Here is a 20,650-nt window from a genome sequence, read left to right as displayed (position 1 = left end):
ATCAATTTCAAAATTTTACGTCCCCTCGTTCTTGAGTTATCGGATTCAGGAGAGATTCTGAAACCTTGACCTCCAACCTCTGACCTTGAGGTCAAGTTCACTGTTGTTCAGCTGAGGGGTAAAAAACACACATACCTATGATTTTACTACAATAATAACCAGATGTACCTACCCTGAAAACTAATTGAAACGGTTGAAAACCAAATCTGTGCATGTTTCAAACCAGCAACACGACTTGCTCACGTGTCATTGGCTCTTTGAGGGGAGGGTTAAGAGGACCACCATCCTTAATTTCACCGATTTCTTCCACAGATTTTGAGTCACATCTCCATTGACATTATCTTCAAGTCGTTGTTTCTAAATCGAGAAACCCTTTAGAAGCCCAAATTAAACTGTGGCAACCTAAAGTGAATCTACAGATTAAGCTCCAACATTTTGCAGTGATTGTTTTCCAACATCTAACCGACTCAAGCAGAAAAGCGAGTCCGCCAATTATATGAAATCTAACTGCATCAAACAAACAAGATTTAAAAGGCAGGGAGTTGTTGCCCAAAGAATAAAATCAATTTGACAGTTAATGTTAATGCGAGTGACTGAGGTTTATGCAAACGTGTCTGATCTTGATAATTAAAGAGTGTTTGTACGGAGGTGCACAGCTCGGCGTCTCATTTTTAAAGGATGTTTACTGTCTCCAAAGCATGGAGATGGTGGCAGCCTGAGGGCCTGCCTGCTTTCTTTTCCCTTGCTCTGTATCTATCTTGCGCTAAATACACACAAAAACACACACAGACGCACATATACAAGCACACGTGTACAAATACAAAGTCTACACACTGTACTGACACATACAAACAAAACCCACACAGAAGAAAGACTCTACGCTTCCACAGACATCAGCCTCTCAATTAGCTTCTGCACTCATTTCTCCTCCTTGGAAGAGAATTATTTTTCAGCTAGATGCTTTTTCTTTGTTTATTGTGAACAGACCAAAGCCTTATCAGCAGCTAATCACTGGATGTCAAATTCAGCGACTTGCTGCAGTCACATGAAAAAAGAAAAAAGAAAAAAAAGCATTCAGTGAATAATCTTCTAAAAGTTCAGATTGCCATTTTAGATTTGGACAATCACCAATTTCTTTTAGATGCTCAAATCTGTCTTAACAGCCAGAGAGAGGATCAGCATTTGTTTGGTATAATTTGTTGTGACATGTTAATTGCGTCTACTTGTAATTCTCTCTAATTGATGTTTGATATGTCTCAGGAAATTAGGCCAACCAGATAACACTGTAAATATTATTAATCCTTCCCGCCTTTCTCTTTTCGTGGCAGGTTTGATGAATTCAAAACAGCTAAAAAGCTAAAACGGTAATGTGTCATCGTGCTGTGCAGCTATGCTCAGTATTCCCAGGGTTGCCAGGCAGACAAATCTAAGGTTACAAGCATACCACCGTATATTCAAAACACATTTGGGCACATGGCAGGCGGACAGAGAAGACTAACCTGAGCAATTTTGACTGAGTTCTGGGTAGAACCACCGGCATGGTACTCAACTTTGTTCCTCTTGACAATTTCTTCAAACCTGAAACAAACAAAAATAAAAGAAATGCTTCATAAGACACTGTTTAAGAACAATTACAGACTGACTGTGGCAATGCCAAGCGTGGGGGAAAGAGAAGGTTTATAGAGGTAATGAAGGAGGACATGCAGAGAATGCAAGGGACATGGTGAGATGGGTACAAATGCAGAGTGGATCAAAACTTTCTGGAGTTTGTATGTCAAATGCAATTTAGCCCGTTTAACATGCCAGCCTCAAGCATTAAATTTCTCATGATAACGTCACCTAATCTTGTGGTTTCCCTAAAGCCTACAGAATTTTCCCATTTCCTCTTTCTACCCATTGTCTGGTTTAAAGGCCGGCAAAGTTGCTGTTTCGATTCAGCCGCACTGCTCCCATCAACCTTATTTCCAGCCGCTGTGGCTATAAAGCTGTACTCAGCTTCAGAGCAAAAATATTTTCCGAGCTCTAATGTCCCCCACACTAATTTCGCAGCCAACTGTTGAAAATAATAGAGCATTTAGCGGCTAAAACGTCAAACATTTCTTTGAGGGGCTGATGAAGACCATAAGAAGGCTGAAAGGAGAAAGATTATTAGACCTGCATTCATGGCGAAAACAACTGTGCTTCCAGCTTAATGCTAATGCCGCTCCATGTCGGAGCACTTAAAACCATCGTGCTGACATCCAACCCCAGGAAGAACAAAAAAATGTTATCTTACTATAAAACATAAAAGCTCTGTCTGTCTGTGTGTGTCTCTTTTTGCAAACTCCTGCAAAACCATCAGGAGTCAAGCAAAAAAATGTAGCACACAGGTACATCTTGGCCATCATAATATCTGATATAGATGAGAACCACCAGGGGGTGGTTCTCATCTATATCAGATATTATGATCTCATCACTGTTGCCTAGAAACCGCCCAGCAACATCATGAAATACATATGCTTAGCAACCAAATGGCAACGGGTTAAAATGAGCAGTTCTTAGCGTATAAACCACATTCATCAGCCCTATGAAGTGATTAAGTATATTAGTTTGCCAACAGAAATAATGAATAAGGAGCAGCACATGAGAAGCATAATTCATGAAGTTTTTGACAACGTATTTCATGCATAGCTGTGACATATATACAACTGTACGTGCGGTACATTGTGCAGACAGTACTGTAAAGTGGGAGGCACTCTTCTGGTTAAACTACACGATGACACCATTTCTACATCAGCCCAAGCATCTGTTTATACATCATTTTCTGTATTTAAAAATGATTTTGGACAACATACATAACAATAAATCTGCAATAAGCTGGGAACATTAGGATAACTAAAGGAGCAGCACTGTGCAAGTGCTGCATATTCAAAGTTTGTCTTTTCAGACTAAAACTAATCTAACAGCTTTATGCTTCACATGCGCAACCTCAATGGGCACTTCCTGAAAAAAAATAATGGTTTTAGCTTTTTATTTTACCTTTAAATTAAACATTTTAACTGCATTATGTACCTGTTCTCTGAATTTAACAGGTTAGCAATCTCTCGATATATCAGAAGAGCACTTCAGAAGAACTCGGGCACTGATTGTGTTTAGTTAAAATGATCTCACACTGGATGCTCTCTGACTTTGTTAATTAAATAGTACCAAACAAAAGATGCTTTTATCTTTTTCAGACACATATTTCAAGAGTTTATCTGTCAGTTTAGCTATATATTTCAAACATTTATGTGGTCTAATCTACAGACAGCATGCTCACTTTACCTAGAGGGCACTCATGAGATGGAATAAGAACAATCAAAATAATTATTTATACTTGCCTCTAGCTAAAAAAGCCCAAATGTCATTTAAATTTTCACAAACACATGTGTCCAAAATAAAATGAACCAATGCCAATGTCCGCTCCTTTTTTAACCCGCTAATGCAGTAATGCTGGTCGGTGAAATATTTACCACAGGATATGCAGACTTTGCGGCAAATTCCAAACTAAAACCAAAGTTTGGAGGTTAATCAAAACACAAAGTTACATGTGCACATAACAAGCAGCTGCCTGTGGGTTTTGAAGGTGAGCACTATCATGTGACTGCTGCTGGAAAGTCTCTACTGATGCTTGTTATAAGCAAGACCTACAAACAGAGAGTCCTGTAAAGTGTCTTGTGGTTGTGTAACACTCCTAACCCTTCCTAACAGAATTATCTTGATCATTTAAACAGAAAACACAAGTAAAGTTCACAGGATTGCTTTTTAGATCGCCATTTTAAATACTGCATTTGTTACTTTTGACTCAGTATTCCAAATATTTGTGCTAGACTTTTTGTTAACTTACTCAGCTTATCCTGTAAGGATATATTTTCCAATCCCCTAGTTAAGTCGCAACATTTTTCTTCCCTTTTTGAGCAGTAAAGAAGTTGTGTTTTGGAGCACGTAAACCCAGAAACACAACAGACTAAAAGTGGGATACATTTACGCCATTCTTTAACCGTGACATTCCAGGTGCAAGTTGTTTATATAAACCGCTCACAGGGAAAAGAGGGGGGGAGAAAAAAAATCAAAGCTGGATTTTGTTAAATGGGATACTTTACCACAAATGTTGCTGGAGTCGAAAATCTGCAGTTGGGAGTCTAAAATGTCAGCTTGATAAAAGCAAAAGAGAGAAACATTGTTCACACATGGTTGTATTTAGCCTTACAGTATTATAGCAAGATGAGCAGTGAGCAAAAGTTATTTCTAAGGAACTTGAACTGCTTCCTCAAAGAGATGCACAAAATAAAAGCAGCTATTCATCTTCAACTTGGCAGAGATAGGCGACTGCACATATTTCATATTTCATAGGTGATGCTTTCAGAGCAATTAGAAAAATACGTTTTATTATTTTCCCATGTATAAAAACCCGATACCCAGATAAGTCGTTTAGCGAGAGACCGCATCTGATTAAAGGTTTGATGTTTTTGAACCGCACAGCAAAGTTTAGAAATGACTGTAACAGACTAAACAGAAATGAGTCGAGAAAGCAGACATTACATTGGGGAATACGGAGTAAACAATTGCTGTGTTTTCAAACATAAACCAAAGGAACACCCCAGGGTAATACTGAAGGCAGTTCTATCATTTTTGTATTTTCCCCATCATACTGCCATTTCAAACATCAATAGCTGCGATGCTCAGGCGTAACATGATGCAAAGCCAGGCTACGCTGCGAGATAGAGCCCTTTATCTTGGAAGCTGAGAACATGAATAATGTTGCGTTCTGCACATTGTTTGCGCCATTAGGCTTCTAGAGATGGGGGGGGGGGGGGCGGCTGGATATATAAACATATCCGCCATGCTATGGTAACTGGCCTAACTAAGGTGAAGATGCACCTTGGCCTTTTTCTAAATCAGTCACATTGAATTATATGTGCGTTACTGCTTTAAATTCATAATAAAATGCTTAGTTGTAATCCCAAGGGGGCACTGGTACTCTGCGCTACAGAGATCCAGTGCATTTTATGGAGTTGGTCAACGGTTGTACGTTTTAAATTGTAGTCCTGCTCATAAAAATATGTCATGTCTACTGTGTATACTTGCCACAGACAGCACTGATCTGTATGCAAAGTGCATCATGGCTTACCAACATGTGCCAGCCAGAGGTGTTCAATACTTCAGCACAACCTGGTTTAACTAGGCATGGCCGAATTTTGAGCGGGTGTGAAAGTAACCTTAACTGCTTCAAAGAAAGTCTACATATCATGTCTCAAGGCAAGAGGTCCACCCAGGGCAGAATGTTCCTAATAAAGGAAAAAAAACTTTCCATGCAAGTGGAAAATATGCTAACCGGGGGAAAAAAAATCCTTCCTGAGACACCTGTTATGACTCCTTGACAAAAGAAGAATTTGAGCACTGTGGGTGTTTATAACATGAAGGCAGCCGAGGGACTCCAGAACCCATTTCAAATAGACACACAGCTTCTGAGGATTTCAGTGCTTTTTTCCCCCCTTGCTAGAAGTATTTGCTCCACCTTTCAGTGCAGACAGCATGGGGCCCTGCTCTTGGACGCCTCGAAAATCCCATCCGAAAAGGAGCAGCTGCCTCGAGACCTTTACACCCTCAAACATCATGTGATCCCATAGTAGTGACACCGTAAACGGCCCCCTTGGCCATTTAGAGAGAGAAAATCCCTTTCCATCTACTGCAGTCTAAGCTCACTCAGTGATGGGAGGGAGCAGAGGGAGAAAAAAAAAAGAAAAAAGAAATTGTTTTGAACAAAATGTCCTCAGCCAGTAACCTCGGCTTTTAAAACCGACTGGTGTCGCTCGGCGTAAGAGCAATCCCAGCTATGCCATGTATTCCACTAATGTATGGTCAGCATGTGTTATATAACATGTTTTACAAGAGGCTGCCGGTGGCACTTCGGTTAAACGCCACTCTTAACTAAAAGCCACAGTTTTTCAATTTCATACCTTCCAATTTGAGACTAATAGCAGCACTTATTTATTCAGCTTAAATGAAATCATATTCAAATTAGAAGAATTAAGCCGCTGAATACAATATTTGTATTCAGAGGGTAGTCCTAGAGTCCCCCCTCGACAACTAATACCTCCAGATCTCTCTGGCTTAACGCGTTCAAACTGTTGAGGCAGATCACACAAGTCGGGAACATTGTGTTGTTTACATTCCTGAGGACGGAGCCCCCACTGTTGTTTCCCATCAAGGGAAATATGAGAGCTTCCAAAGTACTTTGAGAGTTCTCTAACCCGAGTGACTCATGAGCTCCTCTCTCACCTCCCCAAAAAACAAGCCAAGTAGATTATTTACATGAGGCAATAATTCAAGATTTGCTCCTCTAAGTCTCTTACACAGAGGGCAAGGCGAGCCCATTTACCCAATCCCTCTTCATTCGCCTTTGATGTTAGCCTATCTCGATAAGACCGGATGAGTGCCCTAAAATCCCCGTCGAGTGATTTCACAGGAAGAACAAGTCTCTGTTAATCAATGGCTAGATTGGATCTGGATTCTCGGGAGTGGTCTGCCTGAAAGTCCTCCCGAGTGTTTGAGTGCACACCGGGGTAATTCATCGCTAATGATCACCGCGGCACCTTCTCTCCTACACGCCGTTCGTCCTCGTTTAATTGCCTCGTTCACGTTTAAACAGCTTACAAATCACAAGGACAGGCAGGGAAACATGATCAAACGGCCCCTATCGCTAATCAGGGGAGGGCAAAGGAAGAAGTGAGCGGACTGGGGCTTCTTTGCTGGCTCTCCTTGGGGATTAGGCAGGAGGAGGGTTGTACAGGAACAGTAAATTATCTCTGCTTCAAGTATAGCAGGCAGGTATATTTAAACAGGCAGATCCATCTTCTCTCTATCTGACAGAAACAGAGAGGGCCCAATGCAGCTAAAAGGCTTTGATAATCCCAGTTTCAACACGGGCATCTGGAGTGGAGACAGGTTCCACCATTGATTAGATTCCCCAATCAGTGTGTGTGCATCCCACACCAGCCTTCCTTGGTAGTCTGGAGGCAGTACGAGGCCTGATGCACAGTAATTGTTTCCATAGGTCAGGCGGAGGAAAAACAGCTCGGGGACATGATGAAAGGGAGATGGAAAGGGTGAGGAATATTGTTGTTTTTCCCCCCCAATTAAATTGTTTGTCAAACCCTTCACAAAGGGTTACGCAGTTTATCTGTTTAAAATCAATACGCTCGTCTCAGTGTGAAAGCTTGTCCCGACACAAGACAGGCCCATTAATTATTCTGTTCTGTGTGCTATCGCTGGGCTGCTCAAGGTTGAGCCTTATCTTTTCTTATTTCAAATCAATAATTATCTTCTACCATGCTCGCGCTCCCTCTCAGAAATAGATGTGCTTTTCATTCAATGCCTGTAGAGTCGCTCTCTCTCACTCCTTCTCTGTGTAGCAACCGGTGAGGAACGCAGAATGAATAGGACATTCTTATCAGAGGAACATTAGGGCAGGATGGGAATAGATGGCGAAGAATGAGGCATATAAAAGTACTGAACACAAATGAGTCATGATTCAAACAGCCACAGAGGCCTTGTTCCCGTCCTCTGACATCTTCTAATAGACTACAGTAAGGGATGAATGTTGATTTGTACAAAAGCATTAAAGTATCGGCATCGCTCGGGTATCTCAATCCACTGGGGCAAATCCCTTTTTAGCTAAGAAAACCTTCCTCGAGTACCTCGGTGCAAAAGAAAGAAAGAAAAAAAAAAGTGCCACATCTTCTCTGCAGTGACACTTTTTGCAGCACATACTGGATGCACAATTAATGACTGCACAATTACATGGTCATAATGGGTGAGTAATTGCATTAGAATGCAGAAACGACAACTGTGCGTCCCTTTAATAATGGGCCAATCCAGCTTCAGCAGCAGCAGCAGCCCATTTGTTGGCATTAGCTGAGGACTGCTGTTTGTACTTAATTAGGCTGCACTCAAGGATTAGGCGGTGGGGGCAAAATCTGGTCATGGAGTATGAGTTCATATTATTTCCTCTAAAATGTCACAGGTTTTTGGCTTCGCGCTGCAGAGGGTGGCGTTGTTTGTCACACTGTACTGCGTGGATGTGGGAAAGGGAGTGTGAGAGTGTGTGTGAGGAAATGAAAGGGAGAGAGAGAGAGGGCCACACTGAGGGAGAGAGGAGTGGGAAGAGGGAGTGTGTAAGCAAGGATGGGGCTTCTGGTGCTCTCTTGAGGATTGAGATTTGAAGCCGGAGCACAAAGCCTTTGAGACATTCCCCTTATCTTGGAGGTTGATACCAGGATCTCAGTGATTCAGAGCGCTCCGTGTGAATAATTCCACCAACACCCCCTACTGCGGGGACCATATGGCCCAGTGTGAACTTTAAACACAAGGGGAGTGCTGCTGCTGCTCACCATTCAGGCCTCCCATCTCTACCCCCGCACAGGCTAGGTGTAGAGAAATGATCGGCACAGATAGTGCACTAACTAGCCTTCATGTTAAAAAAAAAAAAAAAAAGGGCTGCTGCCATCAGTGGCTTTTTCCTGTGTGGCTGCTGGGGGATCAAAGATGACTAAAAATAGCCCTGAGCATGCTTTTCTGAACTGAACATGCTGTATGTACTGGCTGAGACGCCCACATTTTAATTATAAAACGCTCTTTAAAAGCGGGGAGTTGGAGGGAGACGAGGTGAGGAGGGGGTAGCAGCGCCCACATGCACAGAGATGTAGCTTGTGTTTGTTACGCCCCCTTTGACTTGTGATGTTTCCTTCTGGCACCACCTGCTGGCAGTGGCCATCAACAAGCGAGAGAGAGAGTGGAAGAGAGGAATTCAAAGCTCCAACGAGGACAAGCCTTAATTGTGATTGCATCAGCCATCTCTCATAATGCAGCATGTATGCTTTTAAATGCAGAGAAATCAAGCGGCTGCACAGCACGCTGACAAATTTCATCACACAAAAAGCACCAACACGGGAACAAGGAAACCCTGCGCTGTTTTTTCCCCCCTTTCTTTCCAGTATTTGAAAAGTTTTCCTCTTTTATAATTCAAAAGGTCTACATTCGCATTTCTTACAGCTGAGTACGGCTCTAGCGAGCACGTCAGATTCACGCAAGCGTCCCAAATTGCCAGATTCACGGTTATCAATAAAACATCAAGAGCAGCGCGCCTGGTCGCTGAACGTGTTTCTGATGTCTCAATTACCGGTTGAGTGCCATTAATCTCTGCTCTCTCGCTTTGGCTCAGAGGTCGGCTGATGGATGCAGGCCCGTGACCTTTGTCCTCGGCAGCGGGGGGGAGCCGGACGTGCTGACCCGGTAGCTGCCAGCAGAGGTGAGTTTAAGTACTGTAGTACAGCACTCAGCGTTACCAGACAAGGGAGCTGGGAAATAAAAGGATTGGTGGAGGGGGGGGGGGGGGTTGTAATGTGTCTACACACTCAGTCAAGCATGAGTACATCCAGTGAAGTGGCACCATGGCAAGCACATGCAGCTCCTGCACACATGCATGTGAGCAGACACAAACACACAAACACACACCAAGCAGGAGTGTCTATTCTTATGACACCACAAGGATAGCTCCACTGGGGAAGGGAGGGGGGGTAGTCTAGCACTCACGATTCACTTCATTATATATTAAAAACATAAAAAATAGAAAGAGGGGAGTAGAGTCAAGTGTGTTTACAGAGCAGAATCTATCACACACACGAACCCGGGAGCCGAAGTGTTTAGCATGTACTCAGCGAGAGAGGCCTTTGTTGTTTTTTCCCCCAGTAAGCAGATTGAGCTGCATGGCAGCAGCAGGGGTGTGTAAGATGTACACAGACAGCAGGGTGTGTTAGTGGAGAGGCACCTCCACTGATCTCCTGTGTCGTGTGATGATGTGTGTGTGATGTGTGTCTCAATCCAGCGCTGATCCCCCTGAGTCAGCCCTGTCAGTGATATGAGCCTCCCACCCTCCTCCTTCCTCCCCCCATTACCCTCCCCTATCCTTCGCCATCCGGAATGCTAATAACAGCCAGCCACTAACACTGCAGCCCTGAATTATTCATGCAGCAGAGGGTCACACGGCATAATGAGGAGTTTACTCTCATTCTGGATGCGATTGTGATGCTGCTAATCTGCATTTAGCACAGAGAAACAGAGAAAAGGAGGGAGACGGGGTAGGTGGTGGTGGGGGGAGAGGATAGGATGAGCACTGATGAACTTAATTGCTGTGAGCAAACAACTACTGAAAAGAGTCACGCCATCATCCAGAGATGAGAAAGTAAACAATTAATTATCATTGGACAGAGGGAGTCATAAAACAAATGTTTGAACAGCACTAATATTCAGGAGCCAGCTGATTCCCCCCACCGCCGCCACCACCGCCACCACCACCCCTCTGAGGTGACAATACTCTCACAGTAAAAAATGACACGCTCATTTGATACACTAATAATTATTAGCGCTAATATGATTCACTTAACACTCCCAAGAGGGTTTGGGTAGATATTATATTATGAAATGCTGCATGTCCCACATTATAATCTCCTGCAGAAAGAGGCGTGTTTTCATTATGTTGACATGTTGTTTCCTATGGAGACTTCTTTTTTAGGGGGGTAGAAACAGCAGGTTACTGTTGCCCCCTGCTGGTCATATAGGGTGCATGCCCCATGTTCTGCAAAGTAATAACATATTAAAAAGAATTTTGCTGCCAAGAAATAAGTGACAAGGTTAAAATATAAATATTCGCCACGTGCTAATGAGACAAATACTGCAAATGATCAGAATCAAATATTTTAAAAAAGCAAACACTACAAAGCAAAATTAGACATGACCTAAGTAAAGAACACAACTTTATTTTGAATTTTGTAATATTTGGATTAATTTGGTCACAACACAAAGTCAAATGTACCCCAAATCTTGGCACATGACAAAAATCAAAGGATTTAAAAATCCTGCAGGAATCAAACTCATATTTGAATCCACACGATGGCAGCAGCAGCTGCAAAAAGTCAGAGGGAACTACAGTTACGACAGTTACCCACTGAAACTCTGAATTTAACATGTCTAAGCAGGCAGAGAGGAAGTCTCACGCAGCTCTTTGGTTAGTTGGTTTCCTCTCATTACTCGATTTCAAAACAACCAAAGGCTTCGCCTGAACAACCAGCATCTGCTGAAAGGAGACCCTGTCCACTGCAGCTCACTAACCACAAAAAAATATAAAAATATATAATATTTTATATTTATAATATATAAGAAAATATAATGTGAACATACAGTACAGTACTTTTACTCCAGCCTGACAGACCAACCACCACACTGTAAAACCAGGAATAAAATACAGGTACCGGCAGAACTCGCAGCTGCTTTTTGAGGAGGAGAGACTGATGCTGTCACTCATACAAGATTATAGCACTGCTTAAGATTGCATCATGTAAAAATTAACTACAGGTATATTATAGTTTGAGGGCTTTGATGCATTACAAAGGAGAAAGAAAGGATGCAGCAGTTGGCAAAGGTGAAAAGAAAAGAAGCATTATGAAACAACAGAAAGGCCACGCCCAGCAGTGAACCGGGGCTTGTGGTTAAATGGAATGTAGCAGGAAGTTTGGGTTGTTTTTCAGTATGGCAGATTTCCCCGCCACCCCCCACCCAAATCAGAGCAGCAAATAATGATTGTTTTCATTCAAATTCTTGCATCTCTCGATTATTTTTTCAGTTAAGTTGATCAAAATTTTGTTGCAAAAAACATTAAATATCTTAAAATGTCAGAAGGTTAAGTGCTAGATGGAGCTGAGGTCTTGCAATTTTCAAAATAACAGTCTAAGAACAAAAACGTGTTTAATTTACTGCGACAGAAAACAAAAGAAAACAGCAAAAGTCAGTGAATTTTGGTGCCTAATCCATTACTGAATCACTAAGAATACGCGGCTGAATCTTGTTACACCAAAAATAAGTCCCCAGCCAGTACTAACATGGATGTAGATAGTTTCTACTGTCCAGCAGGCAATTTCTCAGCAACAACAGGATTATATGGGCTCTGCTGTGACTAGATAATTGAATTCAGGCATGGCCACAGCGCACTGCATCCAATGATCTCTCTCCCACCAGGGTGATGGGGGGAAAAAATGAATCGTGTTACACTCTGTAGATTCGGTAGCGCAACAATGGTGTTAGTTGACTGGACTTGTAAGTCTACTGAGGCCTTTTTAGTAATGAAGTTATTTGTCACAACACTTCAGCGGACTTCTTCTTCTTCTTCCGCAAGCCAATGACTTTGCACGTGACTTCTTAGCAACCAAACCAAACCTGAAGCAAAGCAGCATTAATAGGTACACTGTGGCACATGCTGCAGCGTCGAAAGTTAACGTTCAGTATGATAAAAATCCTGCATGCTTACTCAGATATGCATTGACTGACATGATGACAGGCACGCTGGTGTCTATAGCATTGAGGGGACGTGCATTGAAATGCATTGTGTTGGGAATTAACCAGCAAAGCTGCATGTTAATCCTGCCCTGACCTTGTGCAGAATGTGTAGAGAACAGTGTCTGTGGGGCTAAAGATAACACCGCTGCCTTTGTGCTGAAGGAGAACAACACTGCTGATGATGCTGCTTTGTGCCGCTGCTCCTGCCCAAGGTCACATGTGTCCTTTTGTCAAGTAACAAGACCCGACAAGGTAGCCTATTGTAAAGTACAGATGATCAGATGTAATGATCTGTCTTTAAACTCTAACTGCATCGTTATGGTGCTTCATAGTTTTATAATGCCTTCACAGATTTACTACAGCATGTAACAGCTACACAGTAGGTGGTTTGCAGTAGTGTAGTAAAGTTTATGGACTAATGCAGCCTGGTGCCGGATAGGCTATGTATCCATTTGCATTATTATTCTACAGTACTGTACAAAAAGTCTCAAACATACTTCAAACTTGATATTTAAGGCTTTGTTGTCATTTCTTTAAGTAATCTTCAGGAATATTTCTCCAGACATTTCTTTGGATACTTGCTGTTTTTCTCTGTCAAGATGATCCCACGCTGCTTCATTAATGTTGATGTCCAGGTCTGGGGAGGCCAATCCACGACTGATAGTGTTCCACTTTATGTTTTTCTATCCACATATGCTTTTACTACACTTGCAGTGTGGTTGGAAAGATTTTCAGTCCAGTTCATCAGTCATTTGACCTTCAAGACCATTGCTGTTCTTCAGCTACCAGTTGATGGATCAACTGAAGAGCCAAATGCAGCTCTCAAGTTCTGTGTCAGCTCTTTCCTGGATGTTTCCTATTTTCTAAGGACTTTCAGATACCGATCACCTGTTGTGGAAAGTTTTGTAGGTCTGCAACTTCTTTTGTCCTCCACTTGTCCAGTTTCCTCACCATATGCCAAGTTTTCTTTGGGAATCAACTTGCTGGTCCTAAAATTTAATTTAATGCCTGTGAATCTGTGTTATTCAACTAAAAAAAATGGGAACAAATTATGTTTTTTTGTGACCGGTTGCAATAACAAAGTGGCTAAAGATACTAAATTTAAAATAGGTTCGTTGCCAAGTTGTCTGTTATGTGCAGACTCTACAGTGGTTCAGCCCTTGAGTTAGATGCCTTTTATATATATACTTGATTGAGTTGTATGTCAGTGTTAAGTGGCTGAACAAACAACAAGAAAGGGTACAAAAACTGAACTGGATTGGACTCATTGGAAACAGCAGCTTATGGTCACTTATCCTAGAAACATTACAAGAAAGTCTGGCTCCTTGGAAGCAAAATATAAAGAAATGAGGGCTGGCTCAGTAGTTCTGCACAGTCAACAGTAGCAGTCACCAATTTTTGGTTTAAGCTGGTCTTTTGAAAATTTAAACATTATGGCTTTAAACTGGCTAAATGTCTATGGATAGGGTTTGGGAAGCACAATCACAGCATCACAGTATGTTAGCCGATGTAACATCTGCAGTGCACAAACCCAAAAGCCAGGACCACTGCTCCACTGGAGCTCCCAATACAAATAAATATGGGGGTTATTTTGACATGAGTCAAATTTTCCACTGCTCCGTCACACTGAATCCAATACAAAGTTTACTCAAGACATTAAAACATCTTAATGGACAACAAAATCATTTTTCTTTGTCTTTGCAAAAGTGCCAACTGTTCAGAATTTTACATCCTTAAGCTATTTTATTGTCAAATTGTTAAAGTACTGCTAGTAACAATTAACTGTGCATGTCCAAGGATTCCCACTGGCCTCTCCTCATTTGTTAGTGCCACTATCTGGCCCATCGTACTTAAAACAGACCGTTTTACACAATGAAAATGCCGATTCTGTTTTCATAAAGACTTTTTTTAAAAACTCAACAGGGCACCTTAAACACTGAAGTGCTCCAGTAGTAATGGCCAGCAGATAACTGTTGGTTATCACATCCAACAGACATGACTGAGCAGCTTTAAGGTGTGAACGTTGACCAGTGTGATGTAATGAAATTGCCTAAAGGAGCACTTCAGCTCAGGTGACCTGCTACTGGTTAAACGAAAGGCCTTAAAAAGTCATCCGTTGCACTTTTATTGTTAGAGCGAACTGAAAGGCAGCGGGCATTGGGTTACATTTGGTTGCAGAGACACAAATTGCCAATTTAGGACAAAATGAAATGTTGCCGTCAGAAAATATCCATCATGCTTTAAAAATAAAACAGAGCTGGATTCACAGAAGAGGTTATTCTGTCCCAGCGAATGGCTTTTTTGATTACATTTCAGACTTGGCAGGCAGAAGGAAAGTCATAAAAACTCAACTTTTTTCTATTGCTGCTGGGGTAATTATTAAACATCTCAGTTCACTCGCACACTAATAGGCAAACCCATAACAAATGTTTACATATGCTAAATGTGGAACATGTGATTTACCTCTCAGTGTGAAAACTGTTTAATCCTTCAAACTTCAAAGGGAACCCCAACACCTCCCTCTCTCACACCATGTTCTTATTTACAGATGGTGCACATATTTAACATCTTCAAAAAAAAAATTCACACAACAAATTCCCTGCAAAGGAACCATCTGTACCTTATCAAACAGAAGGAAAAGGGTGGTGTAAGGTCAGTCAGTGATTAAAGCCTAGTTCTTTGTTTCTACAGAGTGACGGGCTGCAAGCGGGGGCATGCCACCGTGTCTTCGAGGAAGGATATAGTGTTACTGCTTGCAATGTGATGGAGGCGTATTTACAAGAAACTCACAACTCAGAAAAACCCTTACTAACTTACATTTGCCACAAGGCAATAGTAAATTTAGAGGTTATTTATAGTCTGGCATGGGTTCAGAGCTGGAAAAATGTGGGCATGTAAAGTTCTGAGGCTGCCAGCTACCCGGGGCCAATGTATGAGTTAGCTATTTTGAGCACAGCTTACAGTGTCAAGATGGTAATAGTGTGTATGAATGGCTAGTGTATCCCTTATTTGGTTTCACATGTTTTTAACTGTTTGCATTACAAAAGCGACTGTAGCGTGGGTTATGAGCGAAGTTTTAACTCACAAGGCTTTGTGTCTGTCTTCTGCGAGGATCTGGTCATTCGGCTTCAGTCCAAACCTTTCAGGAAAGGGCAAGCAAACAAACATTAAGTGTGTTCTGAGCATGCAGGATGATTTAAGGGGAAACAGACGAAGCATTTAGACTTACTTGTCAAGGAAATCTTTGTCCACAACAGCTGAAATGTCGAGCAAGGGATTTCCCATCCCAAAGAGCATGTTTTCACTGTGGGGGAGACAAAAGCATATTGTGTTATGGAGACTCCCACTAACAGGCTCTGCATGAACAGGGGGAACAAACAGTCTGTTGTGATACAGAAAATCATCTGTTTGTGATTTGGTCAATTACACTGGAAGGACCCATAAAGAGCATCTCTTTATGGGAAAATTCAAGCTACAGAAACATAAGCGACTGAAAACTTTTAAGCTTATAGCAGAGTAATTAATGAATGAACTGTTTACGACTCCTGCAGATGATTATTATGCCTTTGATGCCTATGTGTCATGCAAACGCTTTAAGATAAGGTTTTCTTAGACTAGAGCTACCCATTTACCTAAAAATATGAGGTAATAAGATATCATAGTGGTCGAAGTATACTCCTGAGGACAGAGTATGCTTTTTGAAAGTTAGGTACAGCTCAGAGCACAGGGAGAAATACTTGGCCTTTCAAGCTCAACATGCCTTTATCCATCTCAACAATAGGTGAGCTCAATGCTTTCAATCAACCCACTGAAAGTCTGGCAGTGATGTTAGCTCATGCTTTAAACAATAAAGTCATAAGAGCAGAAATGCTTACGGTGTAAACAGAGGAGGATAATAATCATGTGGCTCTCACCTTGGAGTTGGCATGTCAGAAACCCCTGCAGCCTAAACTGATTATTACTGAAAGGTCAACAGCTTCCTTCTTTGGTTCAAAGCAGCGTGTTCTTTGACTACAGGAACTGGAGCTGCACTTTGGCCAACCCTGACTGTTGGTGGAAGAAATAGGCGGGCCTTAGCGGTTTTTAGCCATATGATTGGCTGCTGACTATCCAATGTTGAAAGGCCTTGGATGATGCATTCACAGGCAATGGGAACTCAGCAAAAAAGGTGGACCTCTATTACAAACAGAGCACGGCCACATGCATTGTATATAAATATGTATAAATTTCATTTATGTTTAATGATTATAATTTAAAAAAACAAGAACACTCATTTTTCAAAAAATCTGAAATATTAAAGAATAGTTAACGAAGAAAACTCTTTACTTTTTCACTTGTAACCTGTCCACAAATGGAATAAAATAAGAATAAATTAATTATTTTCCATCACACATATATCACAGGTATATTGATCCTTTAGATTCAACAATGCTTATAATTTTAGTTCCAAATAGTCTATCCTTGTGGAGAATTCTACTTAAGCCTTTGTCTCAGGAAGTCGAGTAGGTTGTCTAACTATCAGAAGGTTTGTGGATCAATTCTACAGCTACACCATAAATGTATGTATTAAGATGCTAAACCCCGGGTTGCTTCTGATATATCTGTGTGTGTGTGTCACGGCTGTTAGATAAGCCGGTAATAGGTATAGAAAAATAAATAAAATAAAATAATAAAATAGCTTGTGTATGTCTTGCATACTGCCTGTTTTTAAGCACAGGATGAAAATAGACACCTTACTGAAGATAATTTGTGTAGGAACACACCTCATACACTTCCCTTCTGGTTGTTTGACTGTACTTCCTGCACTATAAGCTGTTTGTTCTAATTTTTCTAATTTGTTGTAATTTTTTCAGTGTTGAATATTTAAAGAAAAAAAAAAATCTAAATGAGGATGTTGTCCCCGATTAATATTACTGTGGTTAGGTCCTAAACCATTGCACCATTTCATTCACATTCCAGTTTCCTTCCAAAGAGCTGAATGATGACTTTTTTTCTGTCATTTGCCAAATACCTGCAAACTTTTTGCCATCAACTATGCAACAGTTTGTTTTTTCGGTGAGTGTCTTATAGAGTAGTCAGACAGCGTTAACTGCTAAGATTCTGGGTCTGAGCAGTGTTATCTATGGATTTGCTGAGCGCACGGCATGAAAGATGAAGTTCACAGCGTGAGTTCACAGCACAAACACAACCTCTGACACAACTGCTAAAATGATGTTATTGTTAATATTGATTATTGCTCTGTGTGTGAATGAGAGAGATAATATGTGAGAAAATATGGGCCCAGAAAAAGATATTTGCCCCTGGGCCAATCATAGATGCATCCTTCAGTGTGACCATTTAAAGGCATGCAACAACCTCTGCATGCCTGTGTGTTTAAATGGGTGTAAAAGCACTGGCTCGGCCCACGTGCCTCAGATAATTATGCTGACATTTAAGTTTTCCTAAGTTTCCATGAACGTAGCACGCTTCACTTCACACCGTGTTCTTTTAATGTCAACAAAACACATCAGCTGTGTGTGCTGATATAAAAAATATAAACAAGAAAATGATAAAAACATACAAACGTATCCGTTCCCTTTACATGTTTCATATTACTGAAAGTTGCATTTAAAAAGCTTTTGCATTTGTAGCTCCTGCCATTTTTTTTGTGTGTGAAAATACAGCATTAAATAGCGTCTTCTCAACTTCTTGGCTAACGTTAAAGTTTGTCCCCAGTACCTTTAATTTAAAAACACGATACTCTGCAGATTGCCCACACACGACATTTTTTTATGCATGTGTGTGTTTTATTTTTTTAAAGGGGCACTTCCAAGCTGGGTAAATGTAGCGGAAATTCTTGTTTTCCAGTCATGTGATGACGACCCAGCCTTTTCCCGCTAGCTGTGCTCTGTGCCGTTATAACCGAGCATAAACGCTAACTACAGCGTACACATCCAGCTGATGTAACGTTCAAAGGTTAAGCCGCCCCAGTGCCATCACTGTGCACCTCCCGCTGTCAGTTCACCACGGCAACAGCCCCACAGAGACATTAGCATCGATTAACAGCTAGCTGCTAGCTACACCGTACGTCGCATATGTTAACACAAATACTTTCGGGCTGTTACCTTAACGCCGTCTTCCTCCCTGTCAACATGTTCGGTCCTTCCTCGGACATTTTTTAAATCTGCTGCCGGTTGTGCCGTCGCCGTGGAGCCAGGGAAGCTGCTGCTAACTGCTGGAGACGGGATTCAGCTTCCTGCCCCTTCAGATGATGATGATGATGAAGAAATTGGTCGACAGCATGCAACGACCTAGAAAGAAAAGTAGCAAAAATAAACATAAAAATGAGGGGAGCTAGTTACGGCCCGATCGAGCAGCCACTGTGCATTTGGACAGACGTGGAAAAAATTGCTACCTCTCGTTATCGCTTTCCCCCCTTCCTCTGCTCCAACTACTTAACTTCACCGTCAGAGTCACCGTCATTTTTGGATAGGAGACATAGCATGGATCAAAGTTAATATGCAAACAGCCACAGTAGTATACTAGCTTTGTATTGGAAAAGTGTCCAACGTGGGGCCCTCGGGCCACAAGCTGGCCACCAGAGGATCCCATCCCACACAGGGTTGCTTTGCAAAATGTGGGGTAGTAGTGAAGTCATAAAATCCTCAGTGGTTTCAAATGAAAACACAATTGACAGTTATGTATGTAAATGTAAAATTTCTTTTTGAAGTTTTTATTTTTATTTATTTTTTTATTTTTTTAACAAATCGTATGAATCAGTGTAACTTAGTTGAGGTGTATAGAATTCAGCTGAGAGGACACTTTACTGTGCAAGCTTTGACCTCAAAGGTCTATCCATAACTTATCTCAGGCTCATATCTTTTTGCAAATGTCAAAGTGTGAGAATGTTGCTGGTGGTATTTTTTTTCAAAGAGGTGGCTGTGGTTAAGGGGGTAGAGCAGTCATCTTGAACCACAAGGTTCCTGAGTTTGCGCCTAAGTGTGAATGCTATGTTAAAAGTGCTCACACATAGAAAGTGTCATCTGGGCAGAGTTTACTTTTTCATCTTTCAGCTAGCAAGACCTCTGTGCTCTGCTTCTCTTTTTTATTCTAGGTGGGGAGGGCCTGGTATGTTGGTTTGGTTTGGTTAGCTCGGCTTGGATTTGCAGATAGATTTGTTTATTTGTTGGTGTGGCCTTACATCAAGTTGTTCTTAAGTTTTTGTGTGACTTGGGTAAGATGGATGGTTTTGGTGTTGTGTTTTGTCCCCCTTAGACAGGGTGTAACAAATGCCTGTGCTATAAAGGAATTATTGTGGATTCAATGAAGCCTTTGGAAACTGCTGACAACCGGAAAGATAAGTACTACTAACAACTGGGATAGACTTATAATAATAATGGATTGCATTTATATAGCACTTTTCAGGGCCCTCAAAGCACTTTACAATTCCACTATTCATTCACTCTCACATTCACACACTGGTGGAGGAAAGCTACAGTTGTAGCCACAGCTGCCCTGGGGCAGACTGACAGAAGCGAGGCTGCCATATCGCGCCATCAGCTTCTCTAGCCATCACCAGTAGGCGGCAGGTGAAGTGTCTTGCCCAAGGACACAACGACCGAGACTGTCCGAGCCGGGGCTCGAACCTGCAACCTTCCGGTTACAAGACAAACTGCCAACTCTTTGAGCCACGATCAGGCCCTGAAATGGTCAAGTTACACGTAAAATGAAATTATCTGCCAGTCAGTCCTTTGTGGGTTTTGCATGTTGTCCCTGTGCCTGTGTAGGGTCTTTCTGGCTTTAATCGCACAGTCCAAAGACATAGATGTTGGGTTAATTGTGGATTCTAAATTGGTCAAATGCATGAGTGTGAATAATCGTCTGTCTGTATTAGCTCTGCACTGGACTCGCAGCCTGCTTCTCACTCTATCAAAGCTGGGATAGGCTCCAGCCTATGTTATTGTGTTAACTGGGTACATGTTGGCTGTTATGTCACCCTAAAGCACAACACCTCAAAGTATCCAGCATTGTCTGAACGTTGATAGGTTTTTCAGTGTTTAGATTATGGTCATTTTGTGTTGTGGAGATTCAAAAATGCCTTTGTGAGTTTATAAAATTAAACAGCAAGTTACACAAGGCTAACTCAGAGACTATTGACTTTGTGAAGGTGTCGTCATTGGTTTGCCAGGTTCTATGAAAAATTAGAATTGAGCTTTCATATATAATCTCTTATGTGAATTATGCTGAAAGGACAAGTTTCCTT

At 41.6% G+C, this 20,650-nt stretch overlaps 1 protein-coding gene across 3 annotated transcripts in view; it reads right to left on the bottom strand.

The window, feature by feature from the left end:
* Positions 1-19,015, bottom strand: part of adkb (adenosine kinase b) — a 126,632-nt gene extending 107,617 nt beyond the window's left edge. The window contains exons 1-5 of one of the 3 annotated variants that reach the window (XM_087844699.1): positions 18,803-19,015; positions 18,513-18,698; positions 15,638-15,712; positions 15,494-15,547; positions 1,500-1,578 (exon numbers count right to left, since the gene is read on the bottom strand). In XM_087844699.1, the coding sequence (XP_087700825.1) occupies positions 1,500-1,578; positions 15,494-15,547; positions 15,638-15,712; positions 18,513-18,562 (258 nt within the window). In that variant the 5' untranslated portion in view covers positions 18,563-18,698; positions 18,803-19,015. The other 2 variants (XM_006791141.3, XM_006791142.3) reach the window with 2 other exon arrangements.
* Positions 19,016-20,650: the final 1,635 nt, after the last annotated feature.

This window comes from Neolamprologus brichardi, chromosome 8 (assembly GCF_056152115.1).
Source record: "Neolamprologus brichardi isolate AB-2024 chromosome 8, ASM5615211v1, whole genome shotgun sequence".
NCBI classification, from domain to species: domain Eukaryota; kingdom Metazoa; phylum Chordata; class Actinopteri; order Cichliformes; family Cichlidae; genus Neolamprologus; species Neolamprologus brichardi.
The sequence above is the reverse complement of the archived record's forward strand: the minus strand, read 5'-3'. Positions and strand labels throughout refer to the sequence as shown.